The 27,050-nt window shown below is 44.5% G+C and overlaps 1 protein-coding gene and 1 long non-coding RNA gene across 4 annotated transcripts in view; both read left to right on the top strand.

Annotated features, from left to right (window-relative positions):
* LOC146425555 (5'-AMP-activated protein kinase catalytic subunit alpha-1-like) overlaps positions 1-27,050 on the top strand; it is a 92,088-nt gene that overhangs the window by 35,138 nt on the left and 29,900 nt on the right. Inside the window, exons 2-4 of one of the 3 annotated variants that reach the window (XM_085041616.1) lie at positions 8,051-8,162; positions 9,109-9,266; positions 26,354-26,495. In XM_085041616.1, the coding sequence (XP_084897742.1) occupies positions 9,131-9,266; positions 26,354-26,495 (278 nt within the window). In that variant the 5' untranslated portion in view covers positions 8,051-8,162; positions 9,109-9,130. The remainder of the gene's footprint in view (positions 1-8,050; positions 8,163-9,108; positions 9,267-26,353; positions 26,496-27,050) is intronic. The other 2 variants (XM_085041617.1, XM_085041618.1) reach the window with 2 other exon arrangements.
* Positions 1-27,050, top strand: part of LOC146425556 (uncharacterized) — a 91,384-nt gene that overhangs the window by 25,997 nt on the left and 38,337 nt on the right. The gene's annotated exons all lie outside the window — the stretch shown is intronic.

Raw genomic sequence — 27,050 nt, forward strand, 5'->3', positions numbered from 1 at the left:
TCCAAACTCAGAGAAAACAATTCCACGCTCTGGTTGGCAAACTAAAATTACAGAAGTACCACGGACCGCCTGGTAAATCCCATGGGTAGGTCTTAACCCATCCATTAGATGACTTTTTCCTTGTACTTCTCTCTTCCCGTACCCCATCATAGAACCACAGCTTATCACACAGAGATATAATCCCTCATTTTTCCCCACACGTGCCTGAGTATCATTTAACCATCCAATTCCACTATCGCTTCCTGCCTGCAGGTCACTCTTTCCTTCCGGCCTTTCCCACATTATCTGTCTAGCTAATTTCCACCAAGTAACCGTGAACATGCTGCTACATTCATGTTGGGCTGTGAATGAGCAATTTATTTTTGAGGGTGGACCATCCCACATGTCAACTGATGCTTGGTAAGGTGAGACTTTTATTGCCGAGTTGCTTTGCCATGTCATAACCCCTAGTGCGATTCGTTTATAATCAAAACTCCACCTAATTTTTACCAGACATGTATATATCCCAGCACTTTCCATGCTAACGTTGGTAAGTTGTAATGTGGTATTGCCTCTTTGTGTGTCCTTATCCCAAAATGTACTATTGATAACATTAGTGAGTGTTTGCTCTTTTCTCCAATATGTACTTATCTCATTGACTCCAGCTCCCTGGTCATCAGTGATTTCACAAGTCAAGTTTACAGTCATTCCTTCCATTGCTCCGATTACAGGATCTGAAACAGTGACAAGTACATGTTCATCAACAGGTAATATTTTTAGCATAACCAGAAATACAGCAATTACAATTTTCATTTTGCTCGTAAAATCAATCGTGTGGGGGACACGACTTGGGATTCCCACTGAGTTGGCATCTTCTTGACTCGCGTGTAATGTATCCAGGAGTCGATTCCGGCCACTTTGATTGCTGTGAATGTTGTTAGTATCACCTGATACGGGCCGTCCCATGATTCTCTCAGTGGGTCTGTGAACCAGTTCTTCACATATACTTGGTCTCCTGGTTGAACATCATGCACAGGGTTTTCCAGTGGAAGAGGTCTGTTCCACTGCAGGGTTCCACGCAAGGCACTGAGAACTCTATGCAGAGAAACAACATAATTATATACTGCCTGATCCCCTACCACATGCGGGTCTCCTTTTAAAGTAGTTGCATGGTAAGGTTTTCCATATAGTATCTCATAGGGGCTCACGCCTAATCTTTCCCTTGGCTTGATTCTAATTCGGAGGAGAGCAAGTGGCAAAGCCTGAGGCCATTGTAATTTGGCTTCTTGACAGATTTTCTTAATTTGGCCCTTTAAAGTTTGATTCATTCTTTCTACTTGCCCACTAGATTGCGGTCTCCAAGGAGTATGGAGATTCCAAGCAATATCTAACATCCGTGCTACATCCTGCACAATATTAGCAATGAAGTGAGGACCCCTATCTGATGACAACCCCAAAGGTACTCCAAATCTAGGTATTATCTCTTTCAAGAGAGTTTTCACTACTTCTTTTGCCTGATTAGTCCTACACGGAAAGGCCTCTGGCCACCCTGAAAAGGTACACACATACACCAGGATATATTTATACCCTTGTGCTTTGGGTAATTCTGAAAAATCCACCTGCCAATAATCTCCTGGTTCTGGTCCTACTTGTAATTTTCCCATCTGAATCTGTTTCCTGACAATAGGATTATTCTTTAAACAAACTGGGCACATTGCATTCACCCGTTTTGCCAACGTTAACATTTGATTGGAAATTATTTCATTCTTCAAAAATTGTACCAATGCTTCTGCTCCCCAATGACTTTTGTTATGTTCAGCTATGAGGATGGCCTTCATTATCTGTATGGGAACAACTACTTGTCCTGTATTGGTTATGTACCATCCTGTTGCTCCTTTCCGAGCTTTCAATAACATGGCTAGTTTCTCATCATTCTGTGAATACTTTGGAGCTTGTTGCATATAAGGTGTAACAGGGTTTACCTTAGTTGGTATGAGAGCCATCTGAGTCCATACTTGACGAGCTGCCTGCTTTGCAGTAACATCTGCTAAATGATTACCTTGGTAGATTTTTCCTTCTTCATTCCGATGTCCCCGGACATGCATAACGGCCACTCGCTCTGGTCGGTGTACAGCATCCAACAATGCTAACACTTCTGTGCGATGTTTTATTACAGCCCCTTGGGAATTAAGAAGTCCTCTTTCTTTCCGTAGTGCTCCGTGAACATGCACCACACCAAAGGCATACTTGGAATCAGTCCAAATATTTACCGTTTTCCCAGTGCTCAATATCAAGGCTCGAGTGAGTCCAATGATCTCAGCCTTTTGGGCTGACGTACCTGGTGGCAAGGCTTGTGCCTCCACAACTCGAGTAACTGTAACCACTGAATATCCTGCATACCTGGTACCGTTTTCCATAAAACTGGAACCATCGGTGAATAATTCCCAGTCTGGAGCATCCAGGGGTTCATCCTTCAAATCCGGTCGGCTCGAATAAACTTGTTCAATCACTTCCACACAGTCATGGGAGAGCTCATGTTCTTCCATCTCACTGTGGAGGAACTCTGCTGGATTAATATGATTAGTCGTTTGGAGTTCTATGTCATCTTGTTCTCTTAGAATAGCTTGATACTGCAGCATTCTACTGGAAGATAGCCAACGACCCCCCTTTTGCTCCAAGACAGCTAGTACCATGTGGGGAACATACACCGTCATTCTTTTTCCCATGGTAAGTTTCCTGGCTTCCTGAATGAGAAGTACCGTAGCCGCAACGGCCCGCAAGCATGACGGCCAACCGGTACTTACAGTGTCCAGTTGTTTGGAGAAATATCCCACAGGCCTCTTCCAGGATCCCAACTTCTGGGTTAGAACTCCCAATGCTAGTTTCTGCCTTTCATTCACATATAATTGAAAGTCTTTGTTTAAATCTGGCAACCCCAAGGCCGGGGCTTCTTTTAATCCTTGTTTCAAATCCTGGAACGCCTTTTCCCTGTTTGTATTCCATTTCAATTGGGATTCTTTTAGAGCCTCATATAGGGGTTTTGCTATCAGGCCGAAATTCGGAATCCATAGCCTGCACCATCCAACCATTCCCAGAAAGGATCTTAACTCCTGGTGATTTCTAGGGAGTGGAATGGAGCATATAGCTTCAATTCTATTAACCCCCAAACGTCTGAGGCCTTGTGTTAGCTCACATCCTAGGTACAGGACGCTTTCTCTGACCAGTTGTACTTTTTCCTTGGATACCTTGTATCCTGCTTGCCCCAACATATTCAATAATGCAACAGTTAATCGGAGGCATACCTTCTTGTCTTCTGTGGCCAAAAGAATATCATCTACATACTGCAATACTACATAAGAATATGGAGATTCTCTCACCTGAGTCATTTTCCATTCTTCTAATTCCTTTGCCAATTGATTACCAAAGATGGTAGGGCTGTTTTTGAATCCTTGAGGCAGTCTGGTCCAGGTGAGCTGTTTCTTCCTTCCTGTCATTGGTTCTTCCCATTCAAAGGCAAAATACTTCATGCTCTCTATTGCCAGTGGGATGCAGAAGAAGGCATCCTTTAAATCAATCACAGTAAACCATTTAAATCGTTCCGATACAGATGTTAACAATGTGTAAGGGTTGGCAACCACCGGGTGAATGTCTTTAACTATCTCGTTTATAGCCCTTAAATCTTGAACTAATCTATACTTACCATTTGGTTTCTTCACCGGGAATATAGGAGTATTATACTCTGATTCACATTCCTTTAATAATCCTTGCACTGTAAACTGCGCTATCAGCGGAGCTACTCCCTGCCGAGCCTCTGCTTTAATGGGATACTGTTTTATCCTAACTGGTTTAGCTCCTTCTTTTAGCTCAACTACCACCGGCTGGGCAACCTTTGATTTTCCCGGAGTTCCCACCTCCCAAACCCAGGGTACCACTGCATGTTCAATCTCTGTTGGAATCGGTACTGAGTCCACTTCTTTTATTGCAAATATTTTCCCGATTTCTTCATCCGGAATTTCCAATTTAACTCGACCCTGTTCAAATATAATTTTAGCATTTAATAGAGACAGCAAATCCCGTCCAAACAGAGGCTGAGGGCAGTTTGGCATATACAAAAACTGATGATCCAGTTCCTTTCCTCCGAATTTTAAATTAAGGGTTTGTAGAAAAGGCCTTTCCTTCAATTGTCCCGTAGCTCCTATTACCTGTATAGTTGTGTCACTTATGGGTCCCACCCGTTTATTTAAAACTGAGTGAGTAGCCCCTGTATCAACCATAAATTCCTGCTCCTGTCCGCCTATTTCTATCCTCACCTTCAGATCCCAGTCTAGTCTGCTTTGATCCCTATAGTTTCCTAACATCATTGCCTGTGCTTGTGTCTGGGCGCCATCTACCGGCGGTACGGGGAAACCTCCCATCAACCCTACATTACTCATCCCAATCCCGTTTCTTACAGGACACTCATTCTACCAGTGTCCGAATTGACGACAAAATGCACACTGATTAGGACCCAACTGTTCCTGTCCACCCTGGCTCATCCCTGCGACTAAAAATCCTCCTCTCCCCCGAGCGAATCCTCCCCTTCCCCGTCCAATTTCCCTTCCTCCCCTTCCCTGGCCCCGTAACCCCCCCCGAACCGCAGACTGCTGAATTACCGCAAGAATTCCGGCCTGTTGTCGTTTAGCCGTTTCCTTTTCTCTATTATTATAAACTTTCCAAGCTACCTCCAACAACTTATCTACGCGCCGTGTGTCTTCCCCTTCTAATTTCTGCAACTTTTTCCTAATATCCTCTCGTGACTGACCCATAAACAACAATGCCAATTGTAACTGACCTTCTTCCCTCTCCACATCCAAACTAGTGAAACGCCATGCTGCCTCTTTAAGTCTCTCTAAAAATGCTGAAGGGGATTCATTCTTTTCTTGTCTTATTGAGTACAGTTTGGACCAATTTAAGGTTTTGGGCATCCCAGTCCGGACACCTTCAATCAACAATTCCTGGTACCTTTTTAACCTCTGTAAGCCTTCTAACTCATTCGGATCCCACCCCGGATCATCCCCGGGGACCATCTGATCTATTGTTTCCCCCATCATCAATCGTAACTGGAGCTGTTCCCTAGCCCGTTCTCTGGTTGCCCGTAAAACCATCTCTTTTTCTGTAGAATCCATTAATGTATCTAATAACACTTGTAAATCATTCCAATCTGGATTCTGAGTTTTAATTATCATCTTCACCACGCGGGCCACCCGCTCAGGATCCTCCCGATAACTCCCAGCTGATTGTTTCCAAATCACCAAATCTCCTGGAGAAAAAGGTACTTTAATAATAACTTTCTCACCACGGGGGCCCACAGCTTCCCTTAAGGGGGCTATCATTCGGGGTTCCTCTTGATTCCGCCTTCCCTGTCTAGTCCGTGCCGCTATGGGGGTTCTTTGTATGCTTCGGGAGGGGCTTGGGGAAGGAGTCTGGGGACGGAGGGTGACTGAGGTATGATTTACTCCAGGTCCTTCCGGGTATTCTTTTTTATTTTCCTCATCATCCTCATCCTCATCAGTATCAGTATCATCTATATCTCCTTCCCCACTTCTGTATGGCGGAGCAGAGGGAACAGGGCGAGAGGGGGCAACCATTAGAGATAAATCCTCACCTTGACCAGAGAACCGTACTGCACATTTCACACAGGTTTCACGCGATTTGCACTCAATACATTCATTTCCATCGTTCCCCGCTTGCAACAATAGCATACCACACTCCTTTTGCCATTCTGTTTTAGACCCCAAATAACGGAACAAATCCAAATAAGGTACCTCATCCCATTTCTCATTATCCCTTAGATAATACATCAATGGATTAATTATGTTCTCATCAACAGTACCATTGACAGGCCACTCCGGTCCACCCTCAGAAGCATAGAGAGGCCACACATGATTACAAAAATCTATCATTTTTCCTTTGCTTAAGTCTTGGTAAAACCCAGCACTTTTCCATCTTCCCAGCAAGCATCCTAATGGGGTGTTCCCCGGTACTTTACCATTAGCTTGTACCAATGCTTTAAAGGTTTTAAAAGGCATCATAGCAAAGCAGAAAGTAACATGCAGAGAATAACAGGTAACATGCAGAGAATACAGATATCAACAGCACCAAGTATAGAAAGAGGACAGCAACCAAACCAACCAACTTGCCACTTCTCGTCGCCGCGAGGGGCAAGTGCCGAACCAGCGTAGCTTTCGCTACGTCTTATGGTCGGCGCCTAGGCATTCCCCAAGACGTCTATAACCCAACCCTGCGAGGTTCGCCGCCTCGTCTTATGGGCAGGTACCCAGTATTAAAATAATAAAGCACCTTACGGGCTTACCTCCTGCAGTTGTCCGACAGGCGCGGGGGTCGGGCACGAACCGATGACTCCCCGAGAATCACCCGGTGCCGGCGTGGAGTAGATCAGGATGTGAACCGCCCCAGCCACCTTCGGAGTCCTGCCGCGGTCGCCAGAAAACTGTTGCCCGAACCGAGGAAACACAAAACAACCGAAGTTATTTTATGTGGTGCTTTATTGAGGGCCCTGGGGACCTGAGGACTAGCGTCCAAAGTCAGAGCCCCAAACTTTGACAAAATCACTGAGTATATATACGTTTCTTTCTACATTGCTTCATCACAACGAATTTGATTTCTAGACACATCTACCTGATTTATGATTACATTGTGACTTTGTTTTTCATTAACTGAACATTCTTTATCATCATTAATCTACTACACCCTATTAGATAAGTCACACACTTCACTTAGCAGATTACTTAAATAAACAAACTGTTCTATAGCTACATTCCTTAGATAAGTCTTTCTACCCTCCTCAGTATGCTCTATTGATCCTTTTGATCGCTACTGGCAACTTCGCTACACAACACTGTTTACACTCAGGCCTACTGATCCCTCCAAGCCTTAGCATGACTACTACTAAAGTCTTTATTCATGGTTTTGCAACAGTCTGACTTGGTCTCTGAAGTGTCTCCAGGCTTGATTGGGGTGAATCACAAGGCACTGGGACAGGTTGCCCAGGGAGGTTGTGGATTCCCCATCCCTGGAAGTATTCAAGGCCAGGTTGGATGAGGCCTTGAGCAACCTGGTCTAGTGGAAAATGTCCCTGCCCATGGCAGGGGGGTTGAAATTAGACGATCTTTAAGGTCCCTTCCAACCCTTTAACATTCTATGATTCTATGTGCAGAACTATTACCATACACAGTCTGTAATATGTTTTATGAAATGTTTTTTCATACCATATTTCTTATTAAATCTTTCATTTTTTTTCTTCCATAGTAATGAACAGATGGGTTTTAATTTTTTGTCCCATTAGGTTAGGGGAATGCTTTAACATATAAAGACTTTTTAGGGATCAGAATTTGTTTTCCAACTTTCTGTTAAATTCATGACTGTAGAAAGTAATACTGAATGTTCTCTGAATAATTTTTAAGACTATGACTAGAAAAAAATGTTTTTTTAACTTCCTGATGTCTGCACATTCAAAAATCTCTACATTGTTTCTGTAATATATATTTATTTGTTTTCAGATATAGGATAGGTAAGAGAAAACATTTTAGTTTATATCATTCATTTAGTCTGGAGAACTTGGGAAAGGAGGTGAAGGGATGGGAGTTGCCTGTAATCTTCCTCTTGACTTGATGATCTCTCCATGCAAAAATATTTATCCAATTGTCACTCTCCAGTTTCATCTGTCTCTTTGAAGGTAGAGTTGGAAGGTGATTAAGAAATAATCCAGTTATAGTCAACAATAAAAGAATATGATTGTTGATATGTAGAAAGCGCACAATGCATGAATGGAAGGATACAGCCCTAAATTCTATGAATGAATGAGTTAGCAAGACAAACTGGAGGGCAGGGTATCTGGTCAAGGTAGTAGGAGTTAAGTGGGTCCTACTTCTCACAATAGGGTCTGGATTTGTACCTAGGTAGAGGAAGGGAGAAGGGGGAGGAGAATGAACAGATTTAATTTACAAGGTTGATTTGAAATACAGAAACTTGGCATGTCTGTTTTTGTGACTGGCTATGTTTTCTGTTATAGGATCCCAGTACTCATTTTTTAGTACGACTGGTCTTCTGGCAGGCTTGTGCTCCTGAATTACCTTACTGAAGGATCAGACTGGTGTTTGCTTATCTCAGAGCAAGGCAGAGAGGTGAAAACATGGCTGCCCCAGCTTGCTTCATCTTAAACTGTCACAGACCTTTCTTCACCACTGAGCATGGGTGGTTTGGAAACAGTATGCTCCCTGTGCCTGGATGTCACTCCTCACATGGCATGGCAAAATGGGTTTGGCCATCAGCCCTCAGCATTGCTGGCAGAGCCAAGTGTGTCAGCAAAAACTGCATCTTTAATGGACCTTTAAATTATGATATGCAACACACTGCATTATTAGTGCCTGAAATCCTGTCTGCATGTGGGTGTTCAGCTGCCACCCCAGCAAGAGCTGCTGCGTGCTGTCCACAGGCAGGCCTTGCAGTTTACAGCAGCACATTCACGGCACCCCGTGGCTGTGACAATGCAGACAGCCTAGCAATCTCATTGTGCTATCACAATTTCTCAATTAAAAATATGCCTATATTCGACACATTGCACTTTAGCATCAGGAAGGACAACCCGTACTGTGGGGAACGTTTAACCCTAGCTTCCCGCTGCCTGCGGACACAGGCATCGCGGGCAATTGCGGTGCTAGCCAGCAACATGAGGGAGCTTAAGCTTCCGGGCGGTGAGACTTCTGACGCCGGTTGGCCCAGGCCATTTCCTCACACCGCGCCGGCGCTGAGGGGACCCGTCATCCGCCTTCCCTCCCGGTCCCGAAATCCATGCAAATCTCCACTATTTCCCAGGGAAGGTGGCATAAAAACACCCTGTCCCCCTCACTCTGCCCCACAATCTTCGGGGGCTATTCCATCCCGCTGCCTTGCCCTGCCAGCAGGGCCCACCTGCAGAAGTCTCACCCTTCAGGGTGTCACTGAGTCGACCCAGCCCTCCCCAACCGAACAGCAAGGGTTTGTCCCCGGGGAGGGCAGGAAAGTGATAAGTGCTGAGTTCACTTCCAGATTGGGTTGATGAGTGTTATTTGTTTGCTCCTCCCCTGCTAGTACTGCGGCACGGGCGCGCTCTATGAGCAGGCTCGGCCCTAGGCTCAAGATGGCGGCGGCAGCGGTGGATAAACAGAAGCACGAGCACGGACGGGTGAAGATTGGGCACTATATCCTGGGCGACACGCTTGGCGTCGGTACCTTTGGCAAAGTCAAGGGTGAGTGGCAGGGAGTGAGGCTCTTGCCTGCTCCACGGAGTGGCATGGCCCAGTCGGGCTGCGGGGGGTAGTGTGCTGGGTGGGTATGTTGGGGTGAGCAGTCTCCATTGCTGACTGAGGGACACAGCCGCCTACGGTCACCTCATGGTGGCCGGTCCTCTGGGGCTGGAGTCGGGTGACCGTTGAGGCCTGACCGGAGCTGTGGGACGTTTTGGGGCTGGGCTGCCACCCTAGTTCGGGCTTGGTCCTGCTCTGTTTCCTGCTCAGAGTGCTGGGGGTGGGTCTGAGTTTCGGCGGGGGCGGTGCCCGGCTGTATCTGCTGAGCCGGGTGGGTCACTGGGATGTGGCCGCCTTAACACCGGGGGCTGACAGGGGTGGTGGGAAAGGAGTTGGGGGACAGCGATGTAGGGCTGACGTGTTTTCGGGGCAACCGCGGGAAGGCGTTTCACGGGCTGTTAACTGGAGCCTCGCCCCCAGACGCGGTGGCTACAGGGTGGTGGACAGGGGCTCCATTCTGAATGATGTCGACTGGGTGTGGTGGCATGGAAATAACGTCTGGTATGCTGTGAACATCTTTCAGGAAAGGGGAGTTGTATTAGCTAACTTCTCAGGGGTAGGGACGTTTAATGGGAAGTAATCGCAGGAAGAGCAAAATTTTTTTCTTCTGTATTTTTGGAAATAATTCTTGGGAGCTACTTATGCTGCATTTATATAAAACATCAAATATGTCATGAAAGTAGGCAGTCTTAATTCTTGAGCTGTATGTTTTGCTGCACAAATACTAATACTTGATGCCCTTATAAGGAAGACAAGCTGTTTCACTCTACAAGGGGAGAAATAAGCATAAAAAGATGGTCCTGAGACTTTTGGATTAACTAACAACACGTCTAACACAGACCTGGAAAGACTGCTAAAAATGGTTGACCAGTGGTTATCAAAGGGGGTTTTTCAGTTTAAACAACTTTTCCTAGTAGGGGTGCAGATGCCATGCAGTAAGCTTGAAGCCTAGTAGAAATAAAATAGAAATTAAATTTTCCCTCAATGCCATTCACTACAGGTGAAAAAACTCTGCATTATCTCAAACTGTTTCTGTTTTGTTGTTTGTGAGAATTGTTGAAATATTGGGGTATACAAATTGAAAACATTGTTTTGCAAATGAGTTAGACTAGATTCAGGTTGTATTCTTAAAATAAGCTGGTGAGGTTTTTTATGGTTAACCTAATGGATTGCTCATGTACCTAGTATAACCAGTAAAATACCTGTTGTATCTAATGTGTTAGCATGTCTTTTAACATGCTATCTTTTTTTTCAGTGTAGATATTTCTATTGTATGTTCTTTGCACAAGCTCTTTCAACTTTTGGCATGTTCTGAAGAAATTACTGATGTTTCAACAGTGTTTCATTTCAAATCTGCCTCCTTTTAGTTTAAATTCTTCCTCTCAGAAGTAGCATTAGATTAGGGGCATCTCTTTGTATGATTGAAAAAAGTAGGTGAAGAGCATAGATTATCCTCTCTAGAAATTGAAAGTGATGTAATGGACAGTGCTCTGCATAATAGCAGAACCAAATTCTACCTGGAAGTTGCTTGTTAACTTCTGGCATGCTATAGAAAATAGTCTTAGAGTCAAATATATCCCTATCTAGGAAAACAGTGGAAGAATATCTTAAGACTAAAGCCTGTTGACTCCTGTTTCTTTTCAAGGCTGGCTTATAAAGTGACACCACCACCCCCAGCCACTGGAGAGCAGTGTGTGAGCCAGCACAGACAGAACACAGGAACAACCACAAAACACAGCTGAAATGCAAAGAATGTATTTGTTTTCATTACCTCACCAACTGGGAGATCCCCAAAGCAGCACCTTGGCAGAGGCACACAAGCAGGGGCGAAGGCACCACAGAGCTCAGTCCAGGCTGGAGGATCAATGAACCTGTTGTTTTCACCTGTTTATCGAACATAGTTTACCACTGCTTTGGTCTTTCCCACAGCAGGGCAGGAATCTCAAGCATGTTTAGTAGGGTGCCTCTAAATCTATCACAGGCCTATTTTATCTAAACACAGATGTTCTACTTGTCAAACACACAAGGCTAAACAACAATTAACATGATATATGTATTTTTCTACTCTTCAGCTGTTATGATCCAATAATTAAGGTTCTTTGGAAATACCTCTGCCCGAATTAAGGTGCAAATGAGACCATATGCCAGTCAATAGTATGGGTTTTATTTGATAGTAAAAATGAGAGAGAGAAAGAAGAAAAGCGAGAAAAGGAGGAGTAGGAAAAGAGATGGGGGGACAGAAAGAGGGTGACAGAGACAGAATAAAGAAGATATCACCATCCATGGATCCCAACGATGTTGCATCAATCCTCTCCAGCTGGTCTTCTTGGTGGTGATAGTCTCCCTGAAAAGCTTAGAATCCCATGGGTTAATATACACTCAGGCCAGGTGGCAATGTCCAGGCATGTCTCCCTGGGGGAGGGGGCAGCCTCTTGCAGCAGACTCTGCTTGCATCACATGCAGTCCTTTGGTGCAAGGCCTAGCACTTTGGGGGGGTCTTTGGATTGTGACTCCCCCTCAGCTGCCTCTCACGTGAAAGTCCTGTGGATGTGGCCAGTGGGGTTGGGGGTTCCACAGCTGGGCCAGTTTGTGTAACAGAGGATGGGTGTTTATTGCCTCTGACCAGAGGTTACACCATGCACCCCAAACCTCCTCCCCACCCCCTCGGCTGGGGGGGAAGTCTGTGCCTGTAAGCTGTGCTCTCCCCCCACCCCAAACTCAGCCAGAGATGATTCTCAGCACAGCTGGTGGGTTTGGCCTTTGTGGATGCATACCTTTCCTTCAGACTGAGATGACTGAACAATAGGTTTCCCTTTAATCTCAGCAGTTTGACTCAGTTCAAAGTCCCAGTTAGGTATCTTCAGGGAGGCTTCTTTGATTGTAGCTTCTTTATACAGTTTTTGTTGTAATGAGCAAAACTTTATATCAATGTTTGAGGCATGAACTATTTCAGTCTCTGACATCAGCTGCAGGTCATTCAAGTGTGTTTGCAATCCTCATCACCAATTTTCTGTTATTTTTCCATATTCGCTCTCTCACTCAAGGGACCATTTCCAAAGGGGCTGGCAAAGCTGGAGATGTCCATTTGGGCTTGCAAGGTGTAGGTCAGGGTAATTTACAGGGGCACATTATAAACACATATAGAAAAAGGAATAAACATTCCTACAATGATAGAATCATAGAATGGACTGGGTTGGAAAGGACCTTAAAGATCATCTAGTTCCAGCCCCCTTGCTGTGAACCAAGACACCTTTCACTTTACCAGGTTGCTCCAAGCCCCATCCAACCTGGCCTTGAACACTTCCAGGGATGGGGCATCCACAGCTTCTCTGGGCACCCCATACCACTGTCTCACCAGGCTCACAATAACGATTTTTTCCTAATATTTTCTAATCTAAACCTACTCTCTTTCAGTTTAAGGGCATTCTCCCTTGTCCTGTCACTACATGCCCTTGTAAAAAGTCCCTCTCTATCTTTCTTGCAGGTTTCCTTCAGGTACTGGAAGGCTGCAATTAGGTCACCCCAAAGCCTTCTCCTTTCCAGGCTGAACAATCCCAATTCTCTCAGCTTTTCCTCACAGGAGAGCTGCTCCATCCATCTAATCATCTTGGTGGCCTCTGGACTCGCTCCAACAGGTGCATGTCCTTTCTGTGCTGGGGACCCCAGAGCTGGATGCAGCTCTGCAGGTGGGATCTCACCAGAGCAGAGGGGCAGAATCCCCTCCCTTGACTTACTGCCCCCACTGCTTTGGATGCAGCCCAGGACATGATTGGCTTTCTGGGTTTGCAAGTGCACACCTTGCACTTAGTCTTATTAAACCTCATGAGATTCCCATGGGCTACTTCTCAAGCTTGTCCAGGTCCCTCTGGATGGTTCCATCCTTCAGGTGTGTCACCTGCACCACTCAGCTTGGTGTCATCTGAATATTTGCTGAGGGTGCACTCGATCCCTTTGTCTATGTCATTGATGAAGATATTAAATAACACTGGTCCCAATATGGACCTCTGAGGCACACCACTCGTCACTGATGTCCATCAGGATTCTGAGCCATTGACCACTACTCTCTGGATGCAACTGTCCAACCACTTTCTTATCCATCCAACAGTCCATTCATCTCTCTCCAGTTTAGAGAGAAGGATGTTGTGGGGGACCATGTCAAAGGCTTAACAGAAGTCCAGATAAATGACATCTGCAGTCCTTCCTTTGTCCACTGGTGTAGTCACGCCATCAGAGAAGGCCACTAGGTTGGTCACAATAATGCTTTGAATCAGGTGTCCCACTCATCCTGCCAGGGAATTAAACCACTCAGCTAGCCAGGCACCACCAGTAGATTGTTTCATTTGATGCATTAAGTCCTGGAGACATTGAATGTTGTCCTCTAGCTGGCTGATTCGTCAATTACATTGAAGTGACACATGCCCTCAAAATTGGAGCAGTGTTTATGGTGTCAAAGAAGGAGACAGTCCACCATCAACTGATTTTGTAATGTTCCTTGGCATACAGCTGTTACCTACCCGTAAAGAATAATGAGGAACATGGATATCAAAAGCACTTGCATAGTATAATTCTGTAATACAGCTACTGGGATTGTGCGGCAGCACAGTCCCGCGATTCGCGGTTGACCACCCCACACCACAATGAGGGAGGGCTGCCCGGGGCCGAAACACGCCAGGGGCGCACATGGCTGCAGCAAGCAGTGGAGCTGCTGGGGACATGAGTCGCTGTAGAGGCGCGGCGATAAAAGAAGTGTAGGATCGCAGTCTGTGATTCCAGGGGATTTATTAGGGTCCACGGGCAAAGGGTGAGGGGAGAGGAACAGGGATGGGGAAGCGAGGGATGGAGACAGGCAAGGAAGCAGAGAATGCGAACGCTCGAGCAAAGCCCTGCAGGGTCTTAAAAGGGAAGGGAAAAGGGGAGTGGTTAGCTCCGAGGAGCCAACCAGGGAAAGCCAGACGGGAGGAGATAAGGAGGGGAAAAGGGTTACACCAATAAGTTTACAGCAGAGGAGGGTACAATCTCAGGCTAGGGAGAAATTTCTAGAACATAAACCATATGCATCCCCTAAATCCTACTAGCACACTGCAACAGGATTGGCATGCCGATGAAACATGTTTTCAAGAGATCTGCAGCTGTTAATCCTCCCTCAATACAAAAGGCAGACAAGTTAGTTACAGTAGAAGCCAACCAAATCCAAGTATTTACATGTTGATCTCACGGAAATATATCCAGAACGTGTGCTTGTAGTACAAGACTAGAAAGCACGATGAGCCAACCTGTGATAAGGGAGGAAAACAGGAATGTAATTTCCTTCCAGTAATAGATGTGCCGTTACTCCAGCTTCTTCAGCTACTACTGCTCTAAGTTTGATAACCTGATATGGGGTAATTGCCCACATGTATTGAAGAGCTTCAATTTGATGTTGAGTTTCTGACACCAATAACACCGTTCAAATGTTTTCTCCTCTAGATAAGGCACAGTTATTCATCAGATACCCAAAATACAAGAACTTGAGAATCTGATATCAACAGAGGATGTAAAATAAGAGAAGTTGGGATACAGAACCATATGGCATTCCGAGGGGTTATTCTATGAATCTTCATGTCTAGGCTAATAAGTTGCAGTCCCACCATGAAATCTACTGGTGTAAACAATTCCCTTTGACCTCTAGGTAATAATTTTGGAGAGATACCATCTGGAAGAAATTCAGTCTTTGCCATGTTTGTATGATCATAGAATGTTTGATTATGAATACTCCAGCTGTTTAACAAGAAAGCCTGCTTTAGTAAGATGTGAACACCACTGTTGTAAAGTTTTAGTACTGGTTAGCTTTTTAAAATTTTTTCTTCAACATTCCATTTGTTCTTTCTATCAATCTTTGCATTTGGTGAGGAAGGTCCGTATTAAAGAATGAGTTGTTCTAGTGCTTTAATTCTGTTATATTGATTAGCATATTTGGTGGGTTTAGCAAAAAAATTGTCCTGATGCTATATCCACAGCAGAGAATACATATCACTCCCTCTTGACAGGGGCTGGGGGCCAATGTAATTGACCTGCCACATATTCAAGGCCAACTGACCCTATTTTATCTTTGCCCATGGCCTATATAATGTCCTTAAATGTAGCTGAGTACGAACAGTACAATTACATGCACATGTTTATAAATGTGTAATGGCAATGGAACAGAAAGCATTAGCAAGATCTATTACCACCTTCCGGGGTTGTAAATTCTTGCTTGTTTTTTTTTCTATGAGGGTAACCATGTCTGGCAGTGTAACTACAAGGGGGGGTGACTATTCAATTCTCTATAATCTATAGTCATTCTCCGAGTGACATCTATATTTTTATCAGGCTGCCAAATAGGATTGTTAAAAGCAGTCATGGTTTCCTTAACAATTCCCGCTTGTTGAAGTGCCTGAATGGTTGGAGTAATTTTCTCTTTTTCCCAGGAATATGATATTGTTTTGCAGTTACAGCCTTGGCAGGCACAGGCAGCACAACAGAATCCCACTTTGCCAATCCGCCCAAGACTCTTATAAATTCCAGTTGCGAAGTCCTGAAGCAGAAGCGACTGTTTAAAGTTTCAACTGTTTTTCCTGCCAACATATCAATACCCACAATAGATTTTTTTTTTTTAAACTGGGGCAGTTAACACAGTTGTGGTGAATGGAGTGGCATTTCCTACTGTTAAGGTAGCCTTAGCTCAGATGGCCAGGGTTAGATTCCCCTAAATCCACAGGTCTGTGATGTGGCTTCTTTATTAGTAATATCATTATGTAATACAGTAACCTCAGCTATAGTAATCACCATAGCTAACACATGTAAAATCTCCCCAGACTACCACTTTATAGTTAAAGGAACATAGGGGCATTGGTTCCCCCTCACAATAAGAGACTACAGTGGTGGCAATTTTGGGGGATCTGCCAAACCTTAATTTCTGCCATTTTGGCATTTTCCAGGTAGTGCTTTGCCTTGAGATGGCAGTTGGGGGTGGGGCTGGGGTGGTTGCCTTTTTTGCATAGATGTTAACATTTGCTGTTGGTGGAACATTTCTGATGTCATAATCCCATTTATTTATTGGCTTGGTGGGGGTACCTTTTTATGGACAGGTTTCTCTGACTCGAAGACAGGTTTGTTGCTTTCTATGCAAATTAGTTCTCACATGTAGTCTGTTTTTTCAGACCTCTCTGGAAATGGGTCGCAGGCTTTAGGGGGCTTGGGTGGTCTTGGTCCCCCCTGTCCTAGGTTGCAATATTGATGTAGTTAAGTATTCTATTACCACCAGCTGTGGGCCATTAGCTGCTATCACCCACTCCGGATGACAGGCAATGGGCCATCCGTTAGCTATTATCACTTGCTAATAACCCACCCCGCATGACAGGCAATAAGCCATCAGAGACCCACCGTGTGACTCATAGACTTATCTCATCCCATTGTGAGATGCTCTGCCGAGGAGGGAGGAGCCAGGTGTTCCCACCTGGATATAACCTGGCCTTGGAACTGCCTGAGCTAGCCCTGTCTACTGGGTTCCCAGAGGACCAGAGCTACCACTGGATCTTCAGCTGGAGACTAGACTTTCACAGAATGACCGCTTCAACTGGACTACTTCAGCTGGACTGCTACTACCACCCTAACAGGGTGTTAGGTTGTATCTGACTTTGTCAGTGCTTTTCCTTGTATTATTTCACTTATTTTTAATTTCAATCTTAACTTGTGATCTCCCACTGGTTTGTTTTCAAACCAATACATATTTTGGCGCCCAACGTGGGGCACGACCTGGGGAAACTCAGAAATCCTATCACCATGATGCTCAGCTTATCTATATGGGTACTGTATCTCGCTCTCTATATTTTTCCTCAAATGAGATACTATCTGCCCGTCATATTGCTCCTGTTGCGACCAGGTAATGGCATGAGAATTGCTCTATTAGTTTATTATGCCTATGGCATGGTTACCTGTGAGGCAATGAACACCATTCGTTATATATACTCGACTTTGTCTGCCTGGCCTAACCTGAGCTGCTTCGTCTGGGACCTCCTCAGCAATCGCACCCAGCCTCTGGGGCTAGGAAGAGAGAGTGGTTTCTTCCAACATTTCAGGTCAGGCACAGCAGTCCTTGACAATATTGAGTTCTCCCTGGATGCTAAGGATGGCATAATCTTCCTGTCAGTTCTGTTTTCTTTTTCCTCTGCGACCAGCACCGTGTACCTCATGCTGAAGAACAGAACAATACTTTGTCTTCTTGAGGAGGAGAAACGAAGCAAATCAGCAGGCAAGAGGAAAAGAACCAAAGGAGCAGTCGACGTCTCAACACAGACCATCACCAAATCAGAACAGCTGAAGCCGGTAGCAGTTGCCCCCGTCCAGAAAAAGAAATCCAAGAACAAATCAGTCCGCATAGCGACTGACGAGGATGCGGCAGGACCATCTCACCCAGCAGAAGAGACAGAGCCGGAGATCATCACTCGCTCTCTATCCCTGGGGGAGCTGCGGGACCTACGGAGGGAATTCACCCGGCAGGCAAACGAGTCCATCCTGACCTGGCTGCTCCGCATCTGGGATGCCGCCACTAATGACACCATTCTAGACGGAAGTGAGGCCAGGCAACTGGGATCCCTGTCCCAGGATGTGGTTATTGACCAGGGGATTGGGAAAACCCAGGAAACTCTCAGCCTCTGGCGGCGATTGCTGGCGAGTGTACGGGACAGATACCTGTGCAAAGAAGACCTCCAGATGCACCAAAGAAAATGGAACACAATAGAACAAGGTATCCGATGCCTGAGGGAATTGGCCGTGCTAGAGATCATTTTCTCGGACAACGAGAGATTCCCCAAGAGCCCAGATAACGTCCAGTGCACTTCACAAATGTGGCTAAGATTCGCGCGGCTCAGACCAGAGATATACTCTCGTTACCTGGCAACACTGCAGTGGAGGGAAGGCGAAGACCAGGTGGGCGTGTTAACAAACAAACTGAGAATTTACGAGGACACTGTAACCGCTCCACTACGGACCCAGGTCTCATCGGTAGAAACAAACCTGGCCGCGCAAGTCCGGAGCTTAACTGAAGAGAGCCACCAGAAACTAAAGAAAGAGCTCAAAGAAGGATTTTTAAATGCCACACCGAAACCAACCCGAGTCTCTGCCATCAGGAGCAGACGTACTCCAGCCAGGGAAAGAAAACAAACTCCACGACGTGACCTCTGGTTTTTCCTTCAAGAGCATGGAGAAGACATGAGGAAGTGGAATAGGAAACCCACCTCCACCTTAGCAGCCCGGGTACGTGAATTGAAAACAGAAACATCCACTTCAAGAAGCTCATCTAGGTACAACACTGCCCCAGTCTCTTGTAGACAGAACCCCCGACAGAATGGAAATGATAATATGACTGATCCTCTTGAAGGGACCTCAGGAACACATTTACAGGAGAAGAACATCGTGCACCAAAAACAGGATTAGAGGAGCCCTGCCTCTAGCCAGGTAGAGGAAAAGGATAATCGGATCTATTGGACTGTGTGGATCCGATGGCCTGGCACGTCTGACCCACAAAGATACACGGCTTTGGTTGACACCGGCGCTCAGTGCACCCTGATGCCATCCAGGTATGTGGAGACTGAATCCATTTCCATTTCTGGGGTGACAGGAGGATCCCAGCAGCTAACTGTACTAGAAGCTGAAGTGAGTTTAACTGGGAATGAGTGGCAGAAACACCCCATCGTGACTGGTCCAGACGCCCCATGCATCCTCGGCATAGATTATCTCAAGAGTGGATATTTCAAAGACCCAAAGGGACATCGCTGGGCTTTTGGGATAGCAGCCGTAGAGACAGAAGACATAAGACAACTGAATACCCTGCCTGGTCTCTCAGATAACCCGTCTGCTGTAGAACTACTGAGAATTGAAGAACAGCGGGTACCAATTGCTACAGCAACAGTGCACTGCCGGCAATACCGCACTGACAGAGACTCTGTGGCCCCCATCCATAAGATGATTCGGGAACTGGAGAGCCAAGGGGTGGTCAGCAAGGCTCACTCACCCTTTAACAGCCCCATATGGCCAGTGCGTAAGTCCAGTGAAGAATGGAGACTGACAGTAGATTACCGTGGCCTGAATGAAGTCACACCACCACTGAGTGCTGCTATACCGGACATGTTGGAACTTCAGTACGAGCTGGAATCCAAGGCAGCAAAGTGGTATGCGACCATCGACATTGCCAATGCCTTTTTCTCCATTCCTCTGGCAGCAGAGTGCAGGCCTCAGTTTGCTTTCACCTGGAGAGGTGTGCAGTACACATGGAACCGACTACCCCAGGGGTGGAAGCACAGTCCCACCATCTGCCATGGACTGATCCAGGCTGCACTGGAAAAGGGTGAGGCTCCAGAACATCTGCAGTATATTGATGACATCATTGTGTGGGGGGACACAGCAACAGAAGTATTTGAAAAAAGAGAGAAAATCATCAGAATTCTCCTGGAAGCCGGTTTTGCCATCAAGAAGAGTAAAGTCAAGGGACCTGCCCGAGAGATCCAGTTCCTGGGAGTAAAGTGGCAAGACGGACGGCGTCAGATTCCTTCTGAGGTCATCAATAAGATCACCACAATGTCTCCACCAACCAACAAGAAGGAGACGCAAGCTTTCCTAAGCGCCATAGGCTTTTGGAGAATGCACATCCCTGAGTACAGCCAGATCGTGAGTCCTCTCTACCTCATAACCCGCAAGAAAAACGATTTCCACTGGGGCCCTGAACAGCAGCAAGCCTTCACCCAGATCAAACAAGAGATCGCTCATGCGGTAGCCCTGGGACCAGTCAAGACAAGACCAGAAGTAAAGAATGTGCTTTACTCTGCAGCCGGGAGCCATGGTCTATCCTAAAACCTTTAATAAAAGGTGCCTGGCGAGACCCGAGGTCGACCACTGGAATTCTAGAGCCGAAGTTACAGAAAGTCTAAAGTCAACTACACTCCCACCGAGAAAGAAATCTTGACAGCTTACGAAAGAGTCCAAGCCGCCTCAGAGGTGATCGGCACAGAAACACAACTTCTCCTTGCACCCCGACTGCCAGTGCTGGGGTGGATGTTCAAGGGAAGGGTTCCCTCTACCCACCATGCCACTGATGCCACGTGGAGCAAATGGATTGCCCTCATCACACAGCGCGCCTGTATTGGAAACCCAAATCGCCCTAGGATTCTAGAAATTATAACAAACTAGCCTGAAGGTGAGACTTTTAAATTATCTTCAGAAGAAGCAGAAGAGAAAGTAGCACGTGCCGAGGAAGCACCCCCGTATAACGAGCTGCCGGAGAGTAAAAGACGCTATGCCCTCTTCACCGATGGTTCCTGCCGAATTGTAGGCGCAGATCAGAAATAGAAAGCTGCAGTGTGGAGCCCCTCACGACAAGCTGTACAGGCTACCGAGGGACAAGGTGGATCGAGTCAAGTCGCAAAGCTTAAAGCCATCCAACTGGCTTTGGATATTGCCGAACGAGAGAAATGGCCAAGGCTCTATCTCTACACTGACTCCTGGATGGTAGCCAACGCGCTATGGGGATGGTTAGATCGCTGGAGAAAGGCTAACTGGCAGCGCAGAGAAAAACCCATCTGGGCTGCTGAGATTTGGCAGGACATCGCCGCCCGGGCAGAAAAGCTGACTGTGAAAATTCGACAGGTAGATGCACATGTACCCAAGAGTCGGGCTAATGAAAAGCATCGTAACAACGAGCAGGTGGACTGAGCTGCCAAAGTGGAAGTGTCACAGGTGGATCTGGACTGGCAGCACAAGGGAGAATTATTTCTAGCTCGTTAGGCCCATGATGCCTCTGGTCATCAAGGGAGAGATGTGACATACAAGTAGGCTCGTGACCGAGGGGTGGACTTGACCATGGACAACATCTCACAAGTCATCCACAGCTGTGAGACTTGCGCTGCAATCAAACAGGCCAAGCGGGTGAAGCCTCTGTGATATGGTAGACGATGGTCAAAGTACAGGTATGGGGAAGTATAGCAAGTTGACTACATCACACTTCCCCAAACCCGCCAAAGAAAGCGCTATGTGTTGACCATGGTGGAAGCAACCACAGGATAGTTAGAGACCTACCCTGTGCCTCATGCTACTGCCCGGAACACCATCTTGGGTCTAGAAAAGCAAGTCCTGTAGAGACATGGTACCCCTGAGAGAATCGAGTCTAACAATAGAACCCATTTCAAGAATGGCCTCATAAGCACCTGGGCTAGAGAACACAGAATTAAATAGATATACCACATCCCCTATCATGCACCAGCTGCCGGGAAAGTTGAACAGTGCAACGGACTACTTAAGACAACTTTGAAGGCACTTGGCGGGGGAACCTTCAAAAATTAAGAACTGAACTTAGCAAAGGCCACCTAGATGGTTAACACAAGGAGTTCTATTAATCAAGCCGGTCCTGCCGAGTCCGAACCTTTGCACACAGTGGATGGAGATAAAGTCCCTGTGGTACACATAAGAGGTTTTTTAAGAAAGACTGTTTAGATTAGTCCCACCTCAGGCAAAAGCAAGCCCATCCGTGGAGTTGTTTTTGCCTAAAAACCTAGTTATACTTAGTGAGTAATGCAGGCAGATAAAGAAACCCGTTGTGTCCCACAAAAAAACCTTATCTTAAGTGAGAACTGTGTAAATGATAATAGAATAAGGAGTAGATAATATCCTAGGTTGCAATATTAATGTAGTTAAGTATTCTATTACCACCAGCTGTGGGCCATTAGCTGCTATCACCCACTCCGGATGACAAGCAATGAGCCATCCGTTAGCTATTATCACTTGCTAATAACCCACCCCGCATGACAGGCAATAAGCCATCAGAGACCCACCGTGTGACTCATAGACTTATCCCATTGTGGGATGCTCTGCCGAGGAGGGAGGAGCCAGATGTTCCCACCTAAATATAACCTAGCCTTGAAACTGCCTGAGCTAGCCCTGTCTACTGGGTTCCCAGAGAACCAGAGCTACCACTAAATCTTCAGCTAGAAAGTAAACTTTCACAGAATCACCGGTTCAACTAAACTACTTCAGTTAAACTGCTACTACCACCCTAACAGGGTGTTAGGTTGTATCTAACTTTGTCAGTGCTTTTCCTTGTATTATTTCACTTATTTTTAATTTCAATCTTAACTTGTAATCTCCCACTGGTTTGTTTTCAAACCAAGACACCCCCCTACAGTCCATGCCCACTACTTAGTCTCATTTCTGTGCTTGTGATGTGCTGTGTTGTGCTTATCTCCAGGAATTACAAGAATGTTTGTCCCGGAAAAGTGCTGCCCTACCTCTGCATAGCCCCTTCTCCAGCCACATCCTGTTCTTTCCCACACATTACCAACAGTCCTTGGTTGGCTCCACTGCCATCTGGCTATTGGTGTTAGAGACATACACATTAGCCCCTTATCTTCTGAGATTCTACACCCTGTCTGGATTGAATCCTGTAAACACTGCACAAGCCATGACTTATCAGAATGCTCCTAGGCACAGCAAAGTAAGGTGATGAGCAGCACAGCACTACAGCAGCAATTAAAGCAAAAAGCGGCCACCAACAAGCACTAGACTCTAATAGACAGGCAAGCAAGCCCCACAGCAAGCACAGAAGCCTGCCTGTTATAAACTAAACTGCAATAACCGCTACAAATTTAATCTAGCACATCCCCAACAAACCTGTTGTTATCTCAAACCCCTCGTGCCGTACATTGGATGCCAAAAAAGGACTTTAGTGGTGGAGCTACTGTTATAATTTTAACATGTTCTTGAATGTCACTCCTGTTAATATTTAATCAAATAAAATTATCTTGAAGGGCTAATAATCTGCCTTATTGAGACATTTAAAAAAAAACTAGCCAATTTTATTATTGCTCTATTTCCATAATACTCCTCTGTCTACCTTATTTGGTTTAAGTTGGGTTTTCTTTTAGACCGCTTTGTAGTTATTGATTGTGTGAAGAGTACACACATACATGTATGAACATCACTTTTTAAGAGTAGTGGGAGAAATCGCCTAATGGTAAAATGCAGCAGCATTCTGCATACTGACTTGCCTGCCATAAGCGGTCTGGCAATCTATCTAGGAACTGAAAGCAAGTGTTAATGTTCATGGACTAGTGTTCTGTTTCTGTAAACAAATTGTTTGTGTTATCTTGTCCCTAGATAATGTGCTATGTTGTTTTTTCTTGCTCTGGCTGTACTTCATAAAAAGGGCATATTTTATCTGTGATGCACTAGTTTTCTTCTTGAGCACACATTCATTTAATGCCATATCTGTGATTGTTTTCCTGTAATCCTCAGCATCTTCTGTTTCTGTTGATTGATATGGTTTCATCAATTGACAATGAAAGGGTAAACTAACAATTTTAAATTTTTTTTTAAATATAGTTAGGATTTTCCTTGAGAGCTCATGTAACGTAGCATATGGCTTCTTGAAAGTGGGTCTTTAGTTTTAACAGTGGTGGCAGCCCCAAAAGATGAATTGGAAAACCAGTGCTTAATAATTCTTAAAGAGCTCCTGCTGTCAAGATAGCTGTCAGTTGAATTTACTCTGCTATTTACCCTTTTACCCTCCTACATAACTGGGAAAACATCACATCAGTACCAGTTTAGCTGTTCATCTGGCTGTACTAGCCTGAGTTAACTACTGACAGGCTTAACTCATTTGATTGTGTCTCAGATGGGCAGTCATGGAGAAGAAAGCTGTTTCTAGCCAATATTCAGGCAAAGCTAAAACACCACAGAAGTAAAAAGCGGTGGCATAAAAGAGTACTGAACCAAAATCAGTTATGTGTTCAAAAAAAAGCTGATGATTCCTGCTGCAGGCAAATGCAGACTTCCAGATTTTTTTGTAATAGTTAGACTTTCAGTGATTTGTACTGAGAAAATGAGGATACAAATTAACTTTGTAAATATTCAGTATTTGTTCAAGGCTGTAGGTTCAAACCCCTGGTCTGTATAGTCTGCAAAACGGATGTAAATTGGTCTTCCTGATAAAGGCAGTGATAAGAGATCTGAGAATGGACTATGAAGATCAGTTTGCTATCTAATGTTGTTGTGCAGCAATATGCCTTTGCACAGCATTAACTTTTTTTAATATATTAATGAAAACATTTAGCTCATATTTCTAATGACTACCTTCCTCTAAGCCTTGGGTTGGCTATTTGGCATATGACAGAAATGCCTCATTAAACACAGCATATGCTTGTTCAGCTTTTTTCTGTAGCCTTCATGACTAGTACCTGCATTTCATAAGAATGTCATATTTACTCTGAATGGCCTCATGATCTGTTTTCTAGTTGAAGGTCTGGTGAACTAAGTTTAGACACTGTTGCTCCTGCACTTGAACAGTTAAAATGAGTCATTGCTGCTTTGAGACTGTCTTGGAAATCTTCATGTTATGCATAGCCATGGTGAAGCATGAAGGCAATTGACATTATCAAAGAATAAAGAAATAGAAGGAAACGTTAGGTCAGTAAAGGGAGCTTTTTGCAATGGTTCTTTTGAAGGACTGATCGTTCATTGAGGCTTAGGGTGACTAATACAAATATATTTTGATTGCTTCTTATTTATGAGCCTTCCTAGGTAACTTCTGTCAAGAGGTAATACAAAGTAGCTTTCATAAATATGACACTGGCTTCTTTTCTACATGATGTTATCTGAGGTCTTGCTTTCAGTTCTGTCTGTATGCCAAATTCTAAAGTAGTCAGCACTCTTACCAGTTAGTGTCTGCTGTTTTGCTGATACCAGATACTTTGAACTGCTTCATCATACAATAAGTTGTTATGGCACGTGGATAAAAGCTTAACTTAAAAGCACAGTAGCATTTCAATATGTTTTTTCCTTGGGATTAACAGTTTAGTTCTAATGTGATAGTATACAAACAATAACAAAGCTGCAAAGCTGCTTTACAGTAGAAAAAATACAAATATTTTTGTCTTGATTAAATGCATGTGGAAAAACTTGTATTTGCTATTACATTATGCAGCAAAGTGAAGATTACTTTTATAATCTTTGTAATTACTTTTGTCTTCAGCAGAGGTCTGTTACCAATGTCCATTCAAGTGGACAAGGATGAACCATGTAGGTGTGTGTCTCTGAAATCTGGCTTGTCTTCAGATGGTAGGATTCAGGGTGGTGGATGAAAGTGATGTAGTTATGATAGTAGTGTTAAATCACTCCATGCAGAAACTAATGCAGATAGCGAAGCCTAGTGGAAGAGATACTTACCTTTTGTGGTTTATCTGTGATACAATGTTGGGTTTAAGAAAAATATTCTTAGCAACTCTGTACCTACTTTTAATAGCACCTGCAAAATTAAGGAATTTAAGAGGATTACCTTTCTAGGAAATGTTTTACATTTTCAAGTTCCCCCATTGAAAGAAAAATGAAACTCTCTTAGAAGTAGGAAAGAAACTGAGGAGGAATATAAGAGGTTGCATGTTTGCATTGCTTCTCATAGTTACATATAACTTTTGTCACTTATTTTATATAATAAAGCCCTGGTGTTTGCTGCACAGAATGCAGAGCTTATATAGGGTCAGACTGCTCCAAAAACAGATAAATAATTATTAAGTAAACCAAATAGATACTTTTAGCAGTAATTCAGAGTAATTGCTGAAACGGGCTTCTTGAGGAAAGGATAGCAGTGATGTCCCTAGTAAGAGCATCCTTGCAGATAAAGTAGAAGAGCGTGTCTGAGCAGATTGCCAAGTGAGCCAAAAGCTTGGAGTGACTTGTACAGGGAAAGAAAATGGTCTCCCTAATTAGAAAGGATGGCGGTGTTTTGGGATGCAAAATGCTTTGTTTACAGTAGTGCAAAAACATAGTCATGCTGCAAGACTTCTGAGCGTTAGGTTTAAGGTTTGTTCCTACATATCCAGTTCATCTTCTAATAATAGAATTGTGGGATAAATTGGAGTAGGGCAGAAGAAACAACGTGCCATCTGGTTTTCAACCTCCCTAAAGATAATGGGGATAATGTGGAATGCTTACATCTTAACTGTGATATTTCTTGGCCTTGTTTCTTGCAGTTGGTAAACATGAATTAACTGGGCATAAAGTTGCAGTGAAGATCCTAAATCGACAGAAGATTCGCAGCCTTGATGTTGTAGGAAAAATCCGCAGGGAGATCCAGAACCTCAAACTCTTCAGACATCCTCATATAATAAAGCTGTAAGTTTTGCTTGCTATAATCATATCTATTTAAATGGTAGTCCTTTGCTCTCACTGATCTGAAACATGTTTAAAAGGCAATACTATTAGTGGTATATTTTTAGGAAAGTAACCAGTTTTCAACTACGTAACCATTTTTGGCGTACTTTGTAATGCATTTTCACAAAACTGATTATTCTGCAGGGCAGAGGACTTCCATTTGTTCTTTACTTACAAATTCTTTAGGCAGGGATATAGAAGGTAGTGGCATGATGGATACTTATAGTGTTGCCTTTTGCTGGTCTTAGAATTATGAGTCAGACACAGTTAAAGAGATAAAAGGGTTTTACCTTGGTATTTTAATAGGATCCTTGGTGCACAGTTCTTCAAAGGTGGAACACGCCGAGATGCACACACTGTATAACATGTATACAATTTTTATAGATCTTGCAATTTAGCATATCTATCTAGGATCACCCAATAAAAAGCTTAATAAATGAAGTAATGCCCCCCTAATCTTAAAAATTCCCCCCCCCGATGAGGCTTGAGCCCAGTTTACTAAATATGTTCCAGAGA

The sequence above is a fragment of the Lichenostomus cassidix genome, chromosome W (assembly GCF_008360975.1).
Source record: "Lichenostomus cassidix isolate B80296 chromosome W, HeHo_3.0, whole genome shotgun sequence".
NCBI lineage: Eukaryota > Metazoa > Chordata > Aves > Passeriformes > Meliphagidae > Lichenostomus > Lichenostomus cassidix.